The sequence below is a fragment of the Monodelphis domestica genome, chromosome 4 (assembly GCF_027887165.1).
Source record: "Monodelphis domestica isolate mMonDom1 chromosome 4, mMonDom1.pri, whole genome shotgun sequence".
Classification (NCBI taxonomy): Eukaryota; Metazoa; Chordata; class Mammalia; order Didelphimorphia; family Didelphidae; genus Monodelphis; species Monodelphis domestica.
In genome coordinates this window covers 273,295,093-273,310,053 of record NC_077230.1, presented here as the reverse complement: position 1 = coordinate 273,310,053, position 14,961 = coordinate 273,295,093, and the positions used below count along the sequence as shown (strand labels likewise).

Sequence of the window (14,961 nt, the reverse complement as noted above, 5' to 3'; positions counted from 1 at the left end):
TCACCCATTTTGAATTTATCTTGGTGTAGGGTGTCTGTGGGAACTCTTCTACAAGTAAGAAAATGGCCCCTGGAGGAAATGGAAGTTATTCAGTAAAGAGAAAACCAAAATCAGAACCCTCATTCTGAGGCCTGAAAGATGCTATGGTACAAAACAAATCTATTTGGACCTTAAAGAAGGGGATATAGAATGGTCAAAGCACCAAGAAGGGAAGACATCTTTGGCAGTGGTCTTAAAGGCTGATCCACTGATACTGGAAGCAAAGAGCTCAAAGAGGAAAAGTTATAATCTACCAAGTGGCAAATAGCCAGGATGAACTGGGTGGATAGATGAACCACACACATGTCCCTTATAGGGGATGTCTTTACATTGAGACAATTGCCAGACTATCGAGGGTACCTGCTGAGAGCTTCAAAATTCCATTTGCATGTTGTAGGTCAAGAAAAAGCAAGCCAGAGATTGAGGAAATATTTCAGTTCGAAAGGATCTCTAATTGCACTCTTGGCAGCTGAAGTCGAAGCTAAACTGACCATGTGTTGAGTTTAACTTGGGCACCTCTAACAGAAGATGTTGTTGCCCAGACTAAAGGGTCAGAGGACATTGTTGCAGTTGCCCTTTCTTTATCCACATTTCCTTTCTGTTGTTCAGTAAACCCAGTGGCCCAGTCCATGCAACTAAGAACAAGTTCCCAGAGTTAGAATGAAGGCAACCTGCCAGAAATCTCTGAAATCATAGGAGAAAACCACTTTGCCATCTCATCAGTTGGCATAGTCCCAAATAGGATGGATGTTGCCATTAATGCTTTTTTGCTAAAAAGAAGGGAAGAAAAAAACCCCTCCATTTAATAATTTTATTCCCCAAACTTCAAAAATGAAATTGCTAAGAAAGAATGTCTCTTGAAAAAAATTCTAATTTACTATAAGGAAGGTCGGGGCTTGGGAATATTTTAATTCGGATTCCTAATTTTCTAAAGTGAGATCCTCCTGTGCATTTGAATAGATTATGCTAGCCCTTAGCACAAGGAGAACATTATTAAAATGGTTGCTCTAGTCTCAGAGGGAAGGCTCTGGGTTTGGTTTCTTCTTTATTTTCAGAAGCTTCAGTTCCTTCTGCTTGCCATTCTCTTGCTTGTGGTAGAACCTGGGATTCTGTGAAAGCAATCTCAGGATATTAGAGTATCAAGACATACAGGACTGGAAAGGAGAGAGACCAGAGAATGAAAAAATGGGGAGTCTCTGAATCTTTATGCTTAGAAAGGGCTACTTTGAGGACTTGACTAAGGTTCCTTCCCTTTTGCTCATGATTTCCAGACATCCTAATACCCCCAAATTTTCAATTTTTAATAACAAATGAGCAGCATGAAGAAGCTAGTGGAGTTAAGGTAGCCAGGAAGGGAGGGAGAAAAGGAGAATGGCAGGGAAGTGAAAAAGGAGGAGAAAAAGAAATGGAATGGAGAAAGAGAACTCTGACTAAACTAGCTTTTCTGGGATCAGAGAATATATTGAAGGGCCATCCACAGAAAGAAGCCATTCCCAAAAGCCATAGCAGGAAAGAGGAGGGGAAAGAGAAAAGGCTCAGAAAGCCCCAGGCCAACTGGCCTCAAGTCCAGCCAGACTTAAAAGAGATGAAAATGGAATCAACCCCTCCCCCATCTACCAGATGCTTTTGTTTCTTGCTCTTTTCCCTCCAAACCCTTCCAATAAGCCTAGAAGTCAGTTCAGTAGAGGGTTGTTGGAAGTCTACCTCCAAAAATTATCCTATCAATTCAGCACTGTCCAATGAAGCAAGAGGCTAGTGAAATATCAATTGTTTAGCATATTAATAAAGCACTTAATATGTGCCTGCCACTGTGCTACATGCTGAGATTACAATGAGAGACAAAAACAGACTTGTGAGAGCAGGACTTTCCAACATTTCCTTGGTATAGTCACTTCACTGCTGATTCTGCATCTTTATTTATTTTTTTATTTTGAGAGATAGACCATCAGACAATATATCTGACCTTCAAGAGATTGGTGACCATTGCAGTGTTAATACTCGACCAAAATTAGTGCTTTTCAGGGGGGAAAAAGTTGCAAAATTTGATCATTGAACATCAAGCCTTGGGTATGGCACTTGAGTCAGAAGACCTGGGTTTGGGTTCTCTGTCCAAGGCCATGTGTCCTTGGACAAACTACTTTAGCTTTCTGAGTCTGAGATGCCTAATACAAGGGAGTCTGATTATGATTTCTAGCCTTTCTATCTGTTTTAAGAGCCAATGATTCAATAATCTTCAAATCAAAGGGCCTAGAGATCCATCCCAAAGCAAAATCTCCAAATCAGACTTCTCTCTCCCTTGGCCCCTGCTAATGGCTTTTAGAAGTCTCCAAGTAATCTCTCCCCAGGCCAATACAGTACTTGATCCGTAGGGGGCTAAGTACCCTGGGCTGCACCAGCCTTCTTCAACTCCTCCTTCCCACAGCAGCTGTGATTTGTTAATCCTTCAGTATAATGTGAATTAAATTAGTCTCTTCACACTTAACTACCCCCCAACTGACATTCTTGGGCAGCACAGGCTGCAGCTCTCCAATTAATCCCTGCCAGGCCAAAACTTCTCCCAGCTGCCCCAGCTGGCAAAACTTTGGAAAGGAAGGAACATGGCTATGCTAATCCCAGAAATCTCAAGGGGGCATGGAACCAGGAAACCAGTCTCCCCAGACTACAAACTATCTCTACCCAGTTTGGAGGCTAGAAGCACTGGGGGCCCAAGCAGGAGAGGATGGGACCCAACTCCCAATACCTGGTTAATTAGTTCTCTTTGTAGTCAGGGAATATCTTCTCCAAAGTACAAAGCCAAGACAATACAAAAGATGGTGATCTGAATCACAGAAGATGGGGTTGAAATCCTTGAGATATGGGTTCCTAGAAGGATCACTGGAGGCTGTCAACTCCAACCTCCTCATTTTAAAGATGAAGAACTGAGACCAAGAGAGATTAAATGGTATGCCCATGGTCACAGGTGGCAGAGCTAGAATTAAAATGCAGATCTTCTTATCCCAAAGTCAGTGCTCTTTTGACTATACCATGCCCCCTGTCAATCAACACCTTTTATCCCACAAGAATTAAGTGTCTACTCTGTGCTGGACAATGGACATTAAATATAAAGAATGAAACTCTAAAGGAGCTTACATCCTAATGAGGGAGACAACAAGTACAGAATAAGTAGATGAAATATAAATTTAATATTAATAAATGTAAATATGTACTATATATGCCAATGTTGTTACTTTTCATCCTTTTCCCTCAACTCAATTCATTCTCCCCTGATACTAACAGAGGAGGTGGGAGAAGGAAGGGTGAAACATACTGGTATCTCCTGATTTCAGGGGACCAAAGAGGGCTAGAGATGTTCTCCAATTTACAATAATAAAAATTAACATATATTATATTTATTTATAATATATTTATATACCACTTTAAAGTTTGCAAAGTATTTTACACATGTTGTCTTATTTAATCTTCACAACAACACTAGGTGGTAAGTTTTATTATTGTCCTCATTTCATAGATGAGAAATCTGTAGAATCTAGCAGAGAAAGGTTAATCAACTTGCCTAGGAATCATAAAAGGAGTAAGTTTCTGGGGCAGGATTCTAACTTAAGTCTTCCTGACTCCAAGGTCAAGTGGAAGACAATGTACAAGGCAGTGTGAAACCCTTGCCCAGGAGCCACAATCCTATCTTAGAAGACATGGCCAGACTGGCACCTAAGCAGTTCATGGCTTGAACTAGCAGTCAACTCATGTCCAACCAAAGCAACTTGAGAATGAATCACAACAAAGAAGGCCAGACAATTCCTACAAGAGCCAGTACCTATTTTTAGCCACCTAAATTTGGATGGGAATATGGGAGCAAAGTTTGACCCAAGAACAAGCTCCCAATCCAGAAAATAAAGTTAGAGATATGAGTGAACCCCCCCCCCCCAACAAAATAACTTTGAATAAAATGAAAATATACTCATGTTTTCATTTTTCTTTGAGGGGGGAGGAAAAAAATAGATTTTTGTTTGTTGAAAATTTTTAAGATAAAAAAAAGAAAGAAATACCTTGGAGTGAGAGAAGCCCAAGGAGCAAACCCAAAAGGAAAAGTGAAAACTCAAGACAAGTATAAGTAGAATTTCAGAGAAAAAAATGTTCTGGCTAGAAGGACTAGAAGGACCAGAAGAAATTAAGAGAAACAAAATAGAAAAAGTCAGGAGGAAGAAAATGGCAAAGAAAATCAATACTTTAGTAGAGATGGTGATAAAGCATATCAAAAAACTGAACTCCCTAAAAATTAAGAATGAATCAAAACCAGTGGAATCCTGCGTAGGCTATAGGAGAGGGAAAGGTGGTGGGAGGGGGGAGGGGAGGAAAAGAAAATGATTTTTGTTTCCAGTGAATAATGTTTGGAAATGACCAAATAAAATAATGTTTAAAATTAAAAAAAAAAAGAATGAATCAAACATAAAAAAATTACTCTGAGGCAAAAAGGAATGTTACCACTGAATCAAAAGAGGAAAAACCAAAAAAGCAAATGAAAATGTAAGGTAATGAAAACAACTAATCTGGGAAATAGGTCTAGGAGAGATAATCCAGGAATCACTGAGTTACCTGAAAATCATGACCAAAAGAACCTTGGATACTATATTTTAAAAAATCATAAATGAAGGCAAAATGAAATAGAATCTACTAGTCATCTCTTGAAAGAAACATGAAAATGAAAATTCCCATGAACACTATAGCCAAAATCTGTAACTACCAAGTAAAAGATAGAATACTACAAGTGGCAAAAAAGAAAGAGTTTAAATGTTAAGGAACTAGAGTCAAGATCACTTAAGACTTGGTAGCTCACAGTTCAAACAATAGGAGAGCTTGGAATATGAGATTCCAAAAAGCAAAAGACAAAAACTAAGCAAAATGGGAGTGGGAGAGAGTGAGGGTGTGGAAATGGATTTTTAATTCAATAGATACCCTCAAGAATTCCTGATGAAAAGGTCAAAACTTAGTAGACACTTTAAAATATAAATGTAGGACTCATGAGAAACATAGAAATATACCTAGTTGATCAATTTAAAGAGGCTTTTAAAGGATGAATTATTTACACTCTAAGGGAAGAAGTAACAAATGTCCTTTTATAATTCCAATGTCTTCAAAACAGAGAAAGTTAAAGGATTAGGGAGTTTTATTAGGGAAGAAAGGTGGGGAAAGAGAAGGGACTTCATTGTCTCACATACTTGGAGTAAATGGGACAAAGAATATATGGATGAAATAGTGAAAGGAACAGGTTTTCTGAACCAGAGAAAGGAAGGTAAAATAAACTAAAAAACACAGTTATTCTACTTGATACAAATTTAATTTACATTTTAAAAAGGAATCAATCAATTTGAAATTAATTTAAATTTAATTTTTAAAAAGGAAGATCATTGTGAATGGGATAAGTACCAAAGGTTTGCACCAGGGAAAGTATTCCTATTTTTTAAAAAGAGAAGAGAGTAGACCCAACAAAATATTACTTAGGGATGCTCTGTGGTTATCTAAAAAGAAAATTTTAAGTACAAAATATCAGCATGACTTCATCAAGAATAGACCATGCAGGAATAACCTCTTTTCCTTTTTTGACAAGATAACTAGGCTAGTTGATAAGAGGATTGATTTATATATAGTTTACATACATTTTGATAAAGTATTTGAAAACATCTTGGATGTGATTTTTAAATGGAGAAATTGAAGAGATACAGGGTAGATACTTGTACTTTAACAGTCTATTGGCTGTAGGTGACCCACAATTCTTCTGAGTGTGGCCTGAACCATATTCAAATGTAGTTCTTATCTGATTTTAATGTGTTGATGTGTTAATAAAAAAAGGACAAATATAAACATGTGTGGTTTTCTAATTCAAGATGTAGCCTGCAGGCATCCTTAAGTAAGGTTTAGTGGCCCCTATTTCTACGTAAATTCAATAGCACTGTTTTAAGGTATATTCAGAATTAGTTGAAGGGTTGGATCCAAAGAAATTAATGGTCTGATGCTAACTTGCAAGTATATGTCTCCAGTGGAGTGTCATTTGTGCTTTGCCCTATATCATCTTCACATTTTTGTCAATTACTAGTTCATGGACTTAAAGCCAGAAGAGACTATAGGTCATTAAATCTACCCTCATAATTTTAATTAGAAAGTGAAGCCCAGAGAGGTTAAATAATCTTTCCAAGGTCACACATGTACAAATGTAGGGCCAGTTTTGAAACCTAGGTTCTCTGATTCAAAATCTAGCATTTTTTTCCATTATGTTGGAGAAAAACATGGGTGATATTCTCATTAAACTTGGAGATGACACAAATGTAGGAGGGATAGGTATATGGTAAATTATACCATCAGAAACCCCAGAGAAGGCTTCAAACATTGGGACAAATCTAATAAAGTTAAATTCAATAGGGATATATACAAAATTTCAAACTTGAACTGAAAAGATCAATTTCATAAGCACAAAATGGGAGGAAAAAATGGGGGACAGAGCATAGCTAGGATAGAATTCAATGGAAAAAGTTCTGGGAGTTTTAATGGATTGAAGCTGTGTCAACAATGTGACATGGCAGCTCAAAAAGACTCATTTAGAATCTCAGAATGCATTTAGAAAGTCCCAGGCCCAGGACTAGGAGTGTGATGATTTTACATTCTTTGCCTTGGTCAGAACACATATGGAATAATTTTTTTTTCTGGAAGCCATATTTTAGGAAAGACATTTATGAATGAAAGTGTCTAAAGGAAAGCAACCAGGAAGATAAAGGGATTTCAGATCATGCTATGCGAAAATAAGATGAAGGAATTATGGGTATTTAACCTAGAAAAGAGTAGAATTAAGAACATGATAATAGATTTAAAGAATTTGATGGATTGTCACATAGAAGAGAAATCCAATTCATCCAATTTGACTCCAGAGGCCAAAATGAGGAGCAATGAATGGTCATTGCGAAAAAAGCAAGTTTAGGCTGGAATATAAGGAAAATATCTTATCAGTGAAAGCTGTCCAAATATGGAATGCCCTAGAAAATAGTGAGGTCCCCCCTCATTAGAGGTCTCCAGGTTAAGGCTATGACACTGGTTTTCATCTTCCTTCCTTCCTTCCTTCCTTCCTTCCTTCCTTCCTTCCTTCCTTCCTTCCTTCCTTCCTTCCTTCCTTCCTTCCTTCCTTCCTTCCTTCCTTCCTTCCTTCCTTCCTTCCTTCCTTCCTTTCTCAAAGATTATTATTTTGACAAGATTCTTGCTCAGGTATGGGATATATTATATGACCTATGAGGTCCATTCTACTCTAATATTCTGTGTATGAGCTTGTAAATTTCTATGAATCATGGTCTGATCCACTCATAATAGCATTTAATCACACACTGCTTAAAATTGCTCTTTAACTATTTCATGTATGTAAACATGTCATCTTTGTCCTTGAAAATGCTTTTAGGACAGAGAATCAGGAACATTTGTGGGCACAGAGATGGAAAAGCGAATTTGTAGTTAGAAGATCAGACTTTTATTCTGATTTCTACTACTTTCTAACTATGTGAACTTCAGGAAATTACTCACCCTTATAGAACCTCAATTTCACCACTTATTAAATTGGGAATAAATCATACCCTAAAATTCTTCACAGGGAGTTATAGGGAAAATGCTTATCAACTCCAAAGTACTGTATGAAGGTGAGCTATTAAAGTTGGGTTGTAATCTTGGTGAATTAATGAGTGAGGAGGAAGAGAGAAAGGAGAGGCTAAGGCAGAGAAAATATTGTCTCTGGAATGCTGGGATCACAGTCTTTAACAGAATCCTTACTTTGGGATAGGAAACTTTGGGTAGAAGGCTATGTCTTTCAGGAACTTAGCCCTACAAACTGCCTAGACCCAAAGGTCTTTGAGATTGTTTGGCCCTTTAGAGAGGGTGTCTAATAACCATCAAAGTGGTTCCCAGTGCCCTATCTTGTTCTGATCCACATAAAAAAAAGCAATCCAGCTCTGGGAGAAGGAACTAAGGATTTATTGAAATTCAAATAGATAAGGTCTTTTTAAAGCCTCTGAGATGTACATATTTCTAACAAAGTCCAGCAGCAAGAATTAGAAAGAGAAATTCCATTTAAAACCACTCTAAACAATATAAAATATTTGGGAATCTATTTGCCAAGATAAACACAGGAATTATATAACATAATTACAAAATGCTTTTCACACAAATGAAGTTAGATCAAAATAAATGGAAAAATATTAATTGCTCATGGGTAGGCTGAGCTAATATAATAAAAATAACCATCTTAAATTAATTTACTTATTTAGTGCCATACCAATCAAATTACTAAAAAACTATTTTATAAATCTAGAAAAATAATAAATTTTATCTGGTAGAATAAAAGATTAAGAATATCAAGAGAGGGGGCAGCTGGGTAGCTCAGTGGATTGAAAGCCAGGCCTTGAGACCGGAGGTTCAAGGTTCAAATCTGGCCTCAGACACTTCCCAGCTGTGTGACCCTGGGTAAGTCACTTGACCCCCATTGCTTAGCCCTTACCACTCTTCTGCCTTGGAGCTAATACACAGTATTGACTCCAAGATAGAAGGTAAGGGTTTAAAAAAAAAAAGAAAGAAAAAAAGAATATCAAGAGAATTAATGAAAAAAAAAGTGAAGTATGGTGGTCTAACAGTATCAGTTCTTATATTGTACTAAAAAGCAGTAATCATCAAAACAATCTGATATTGCCCAAGAAATAGGATTAGTGGAATAGATTAGGGCTGTGATGATGAACCTATGGCACATGTGCCAAAGAGGGCATGCAGAGACCTCTCTGTGGGCATGCCCAAGCCCTTCCTAATAATTGCTCCCTTCCTCTTCTTCACTGTACCTCCCTATCTCTCTGTACTTATTCCCTCCCCTGAGTGGAGAGCTCAGGTCATGCCCCTCCATTTTTCCCTCCTCTGTTTGGGACTAGGGACTGTGAGGGAGAATGGGGGGGGGGTCTCCTCTCTGCCACCCAGCCTGGCCCCATCCTCTAAATGATCTTCACTTTCTTCCTCCCTTCTCCCACCATCCATCAGTCTAGGGGGTAAACCTGCCACCAAAGGCTAACTAGACTCCCTCTGCCCCCTGCTCCCCCCCCCAACACATGGGTTGCAGCCCAATAGGCAGCCCAGGAGAGGCTGGATGTAGGGGTGGGTCCCTGTGGCTGCAGGAGGTGGCTGGGAGCCTGGCCCCACCTCCCTACATTGGGGGGGGGGGGCTGAGCACTGCACACAATAGGGGGTGGGGCACAGCCCGGCACTAGGCCCCTAAAAGGTTCACAATGACCTCAGTAATCTAGTGTTTGATAAATGCAAAGATCTCGGCTTTCAGGATAAGAACTCACTATTTGACAAAAACTGTTGGGAAAATTAGAAAATAGTATGGCAAAAATTAGGTATACAGCAATATCTCAGACCCTCCATACCAAGATAAGGTCAAAATAGGTATATGATTTAAATGTGAAGATTGATATTATAAGTAAATTAGAGAAACATAGAATAGTTTACCTGGCAGATCTATGGAGAAGAGTTTGTTATGACCAAATAAGAGATAGAGAACATCACAAGATGTAAAATGAATAATTTATTATATATTAAATTAGAAAGGTTTTATACAAACAAAACCAATGCAACCAAGTTTAGAAGGGAAACATCAAACTAGGAAAAATTTTTATAACATATTTTTGTGATAAATGTCTTATTTCTCAAATATATAAAGAAGTAAACTAAATCAAATTTTTGAGACTATAAATCATTCCCCAACTGACAAATGGTCAAAGATTAGGAATAAACAGTTTTCGGAAGAAATTAAATCTATTAATAACCACATGAAAAAATATTCTAAATTCCTCTTATTAGAGAAATGCAAATTAAAACAACTCTGAGGTACCACCTCACATCTATTAAATTGACCAATATGACAGTAAAGGAAAATGATAAAAGTTGGAGGAGATCTGGCAAAACTGGGACACTAATGCATTGCTGTGGAGTTGTGATCCAACCATCCTGGAGGACAATTTGGAATTTTGTTCAAAGGGCTATAAAACAATGCATACCCTTTGATCCAGTAATACCACTACTAGTTCTGTATCCTGGAGAGATTAAAAGAAAAGGGGGAGGCAGGGAAAGGACCTACTTGCACAAAAATATTTATAGCTGCTCTTTTTGTGGTGGCAAAGAATTGGAAATGGGATAGGGGTGTCTATTAGTTGGGGAATGACTGAATAAATTGTGGTATATGGTGGTGATGGAATATTACTGTGCCATAAAGTATGATGAACAGGATGATTTCAGAAAGAGCTGGAAAGACCGTCATGGACTGATGCAGAATGAAATGAGCAGTACTAGGAGAACATTTTACACAGTAACAGCAACTGTGATAGACTTAGCTATTATTGACAATACAATGATCCAGAACTATTCTGAGAGACTTATGATGAAGAATGCTATTCCCCTCTAGAGAAAGAACCATTGGAGTCAGAACACAGATGAAAGTATATGACTTATTAATTGTTTGGGTTTATGTTTTGGGGTTTTGCTTTTATAAGATTACTCACAAAAATGAACAATATGGAAATATATTTTGAATGACAATACATGTATAACCCAAATTGAATTGCCTGCCAATACCAGGAGGGGGAAGGGAAAGGAGGGAGAGAGATAAATTTGATCATATAACTTAGGAAAAGTTATTTTGAAATTTGTTATTACATGTAATTGGCAAAATAAATAGGTAAAAATAGTAAATAAAAAAAATAAAGCCTCTGAGTGAGGGAGCTCATTCCAAGGCATTCATTCTCTGACTTTTTTCCTGTTGCCAGTGGTAGAGTTTCTTTCCAGGACTATGGAAGAAAATGCCAACTGGAGAAGACTGAACAGGCCTCATGGTAGAAAGGAGAGAAAAGAGTCAGGGAAGCAGAGTAGATGATAAGACTGAAAGAGAGGTGTGGGACATTGCAAGTCATAAGTTTATATGAATAGGGAACCACACCTCCCTTTTGTGGCTCCCTGTTGCCATGTGCTAACCCAATGATTACTTTTATGTGAAGATCTGGCCATATCACTCATCTACTCAATAGTATTCCAGAAGAATAAGTTAAAATATAAATTCCTTTCTTTGTTTTTTAAAACACTTTATAACCTGGGCCCAACCTATCTTTCCTCAGTGAACACTTACTTCTTTTCCTTTGCTGGTCTTCTCTCTATTCATTAGGCATGATGTCCCATTTCCTTGCCTTTGTTCTAACTGTTCCTCATGCCTAGAATGCATCACCTCCTAACCTCTGCCTCATAGAATTCCTCTCTTCCTTCAAGATAACTCAAGCATTACATTCCAGGGGGAGCATTTCCTGAACCCCTCAATTGCTAGGGTTCTCTCTCTCAAACTATCTATTTAATCTCTTTATATTTATCCTGTAGGTCCATGTTGTCTCTTCTATCAGAATTGAAGTTCCTTGAAGGCAGGAATTATTTCATTTATTGTATTAGTATCCTGAATATCCAGAATAATGCCTACATTTAACTGATTTATCACCTAAGCAATGTGAATCCATTTCTCTTCCAGGAGTCATCTAGTTCATTCTTCCCTACAAAAAGAACACAGTCTAGATCATTAGAGATGATAACAGCATTTCAGAGCTGGAAGGGACCTTAGAAATAATTTGGTTCTATCCTTTTATTTTATAAGGGGTGAGATACATAAAGGACTTCTGGGGCAAAAATTCTTTGACTTCTGTGACAACATTATATCTCATACCACTGGGAAGTTCTAGTTTATAGCTAAATTACATCCTTAGTATAGAGATTCTGTTGTATTGTACCCTGTGCAGGTATTGCCACTCAATAGCTATTTATGTTTCTATAAAATAAAAAGTCATTTATGGTTGAAAAGATAATGAACAAGAATTTTGCAACCTTCCTTCTCTTATCCAAGATAAAGCTTCTTCATCTTGTTTCTCAAGTGGACCAATCCATGTCCTGCCATGCCTAGGGATAAAAAATGCTACAATTTGCTTACAAATCTCCAATTTAGTTCCACTTTCCTGGAACAGGAGCAGTGTAGGAGATAGAATGTGTACAAGACTAGCTAGAGAGCCAGGTGAACAAAGAGTCTTCCTTGGTCAGACAGCAACCTGACCCTGATCAGCAGAATTATATTCAGGCAGTCGTATGAACATGGCCAGGTGACCTCTATTATCTGAAGCTAGTTGGAGACCTAATTTACTCTCTGGGTTGCATACTTCTGGTGGTCAGAATAAAAGAAATTATACCAATTAAGTTTGCTAAAACCTCCATCCCAGTGCTAGAAGTTTCCTGTACAGACGACCTTTTTGATGGAGTCTTTCCTGAGGCTTCCTCCTGATTCTGGAAATGTGAGTCTCTTTCCTTCAATAAAGTCCTTTCTTTACCTTAACATTGTGTTTCTTGTTGTCCTGGTATACCCACAATTTAAACCAAGGGCCTCCTCCAAAGTCCATAAGCAGAGAATCATGTCTATGCATGGGGTCAGTGATATGTTCCTTTCTGTGACCACTTCAAACAAGGTTGATATGATATTTCCTTTTAATTGGAAAAGTCATTGGAAGGGGTGGAGATCATGAAAAGCTAAATAGAAAAGAGAATTGAGATTTTATAAGAGAATAGGGCATTTGATCAAAGTCCTATGATCTGACTCAGTTTTAAAATTTTCAAATGTGAGTGTGAAAAGTATTTTAGAGCTGGAAGGACTTTGGAGAACATGCATTCCAACTCTAATTTTTCAGAGAAGAAAATCTGAGGGCTAGAGAGGTTAAATAATTTGCCCAAGATCATTCCTATAACAAGGAGCAGAAGCAGAATCAACAATGGCTTGAATCACTGAACACATTGGTTACTATGCAATATCTCCTATTAGGGAATTTAATTAGTAAAGAGCAATTTATTAAACATCTACTGTATTCCCACAATTATGCTATGCCCCATTCATTAGTTCAACCAACTTTAAAGAACTGCTATTTGGTCAGTGCTGTCCAAGGTGCTGGGGAAAACACAAAGTTCAGTTAAAATGTGGTCCCCACTATGGTGAAGCTTAAAATCTAGTTGGAGAATAAGATAGAAGTACAGTATATAACTAACTTCAGTATGTAACACATTTCATGATAAGTGTATTAGAGATACACACATATCATGACTTCAGAGCACTCATTAAGAAATCTACTGCTTTTCTCCTGATAGAGATAAGATGGACCAAAGTGCAGATTGCTATTTTTTTTTTAATGTGGCCATTCCTAGAATTTATTTTGCTTGCCCATACATATTTGTAATGGGAATTATGTTTTTGTTGCCTTCTCAGTGGGGGTAGGGAGGAAGGAGATCTTCATTTAAAAAATAAAATTTAGTTAGGAAAAAAACCCAAAATAAGTGCATTAAAAATGGGCGTATGGAGAGGATTAGTTTCTCATTGATATAAGAGAAGTATGAGTTGAGGGAAAAATACTTCTCAGGTTACATGTATCTTGAGTATCCTTTTTGTTGTATATGTGATGGATGATTCTGATTAAGAAGATGGTGGTACCATTAGGAAAAATAGGGAGGCTGGGAAGAGAGCAGGTTTGGAGTTTCTTGGGAGTGGAAGGAAAGATGATGAATTAGTTCTAGACTTGATAAGTTTGAGGTACCAATTGAATATTATGGTAAAGGTAGAAATGTGAGACTAGAGATGAGAAGTGGTGATGACGGAGCAAAGAAGAGAAGATAAATTTATTAAACAATAAGGCAGAGAAAGAATAGTCCTGTAAAGAAGTTGGATTTGGGTAACTGGGTAGAAAATCTCTAATATAGGGGTTCATAATCTGGATGCTATTAAATTGCTTTCTCATATTTTGATAACTATATTTTGATATTTGGTTTTCTTCATTATCCTATATATTTTGTTTTGTGCATTTAAAAACACTATTCTGAAAAGACCACAGGCTTTATTAGAATGACACAAGGTTAAAAACCTTACCTTTCTGGGTACTTCTTATTGCCTGCTTCTATGTCAGTATTTAATCAGTATTCACAAAGATATTGTTAATTTTGATGAATTTAAGACTTACTCCTTAATTCCTTCCTGTTTAGGAGATTTAGGACAGATATAGTAGGGTAGGGCTATAATCTAGATACTTTTGTTCCTAGGAAGAAGCCCCCAAGTCCTTAGTCAGTAGCCATAGAAAGAAGTATTACATCACATGTCATTCTTATCTCCAAGAAGCTTACTTTATGGAACTACCTAGTAAGGAAATTGCCCAAACCCAGATGATAATACCTGAAATGCAAATACCATTTAAAGTTTCCAAACTATTTTACATACCTTATATCATTAGATTCACTTAAAAACTCTTTGAGTAGGTATTAAAGGTTTTATATCCATATTACTGATGAAGAAATAGAGGCTCAAGGAGGGTAAATGGCTTGCCCATGGTTTTAACAATTAATAGAATGGATTTTAACTTAAGTGTTCTTGATTCTAAATCACTCCAAGTCATCTACAACATAAAAAGGTAGGAGTGGGAAGTATCAATGGAAAAAATGTCAAGAGTCAGTGCTGAAAGAATGTTGGTTCTACTTAATGTTAACACTATGATTTTGACCCCAATGTCATACCAAGTTTTATACCTAAGATGGCTGCCTCTGCTGCCAAAATCAGGAAATCTCATTGCTTATGTTCTAGGTTACCTTTTTATTATTCAGTGGCAGAAACATCAGTCAATGCTTGGCTCTAGTAGGACAAAGATGAGGAGAGGAGCAGGGGCTGCACACTCACCTGCGGGGTGTCCTGGTAAGGTGGCGGGGGGACATTCTGCGTGGCCATCATTGTCAGAGCTGGGGCAGGGGAGGCATGTTGCATCATGGGATTGATTCACATCGAGGACCTGTGGGTGGGAGAAATGGGCC

General features: G+C 37.6%; 1 protein-coding gene across 9 annotated transcripts in view; it reads right to left on the bottom strand.

Annotated features, from left to right (window-relative positions):
• PKNOX2 (PBX/knotted 1 homeobox 2) overlaps window positions 1–14,961 on the bottom strand; it is a 429,286-nt gene that overhangs the window by 99,192 nt on the left and 315,133 nt on the right. For 7 of the 9 annotated variants that reach the window (XM_056794565.1, XM_056794564.1, XM_056794566.1 and 4 more), the window contains one exon: window positions 14,831–14,939. The exons of the other annotated variants lie outside the window; for them this stretch is intronic. In XM_056794565.1, coding sequence (XP_056650543.1) covers window positions 14,831–14,917 — 87 coding nt within the window. In that variant the 5' untranslated portion in view covers window positions 14,918–14,939. The remainder of the gene's footprint in view (window positions 1–14,830; window positions 14,940–14,961) is intronic. 9 annotated transcript variants of the gene reach the window in all.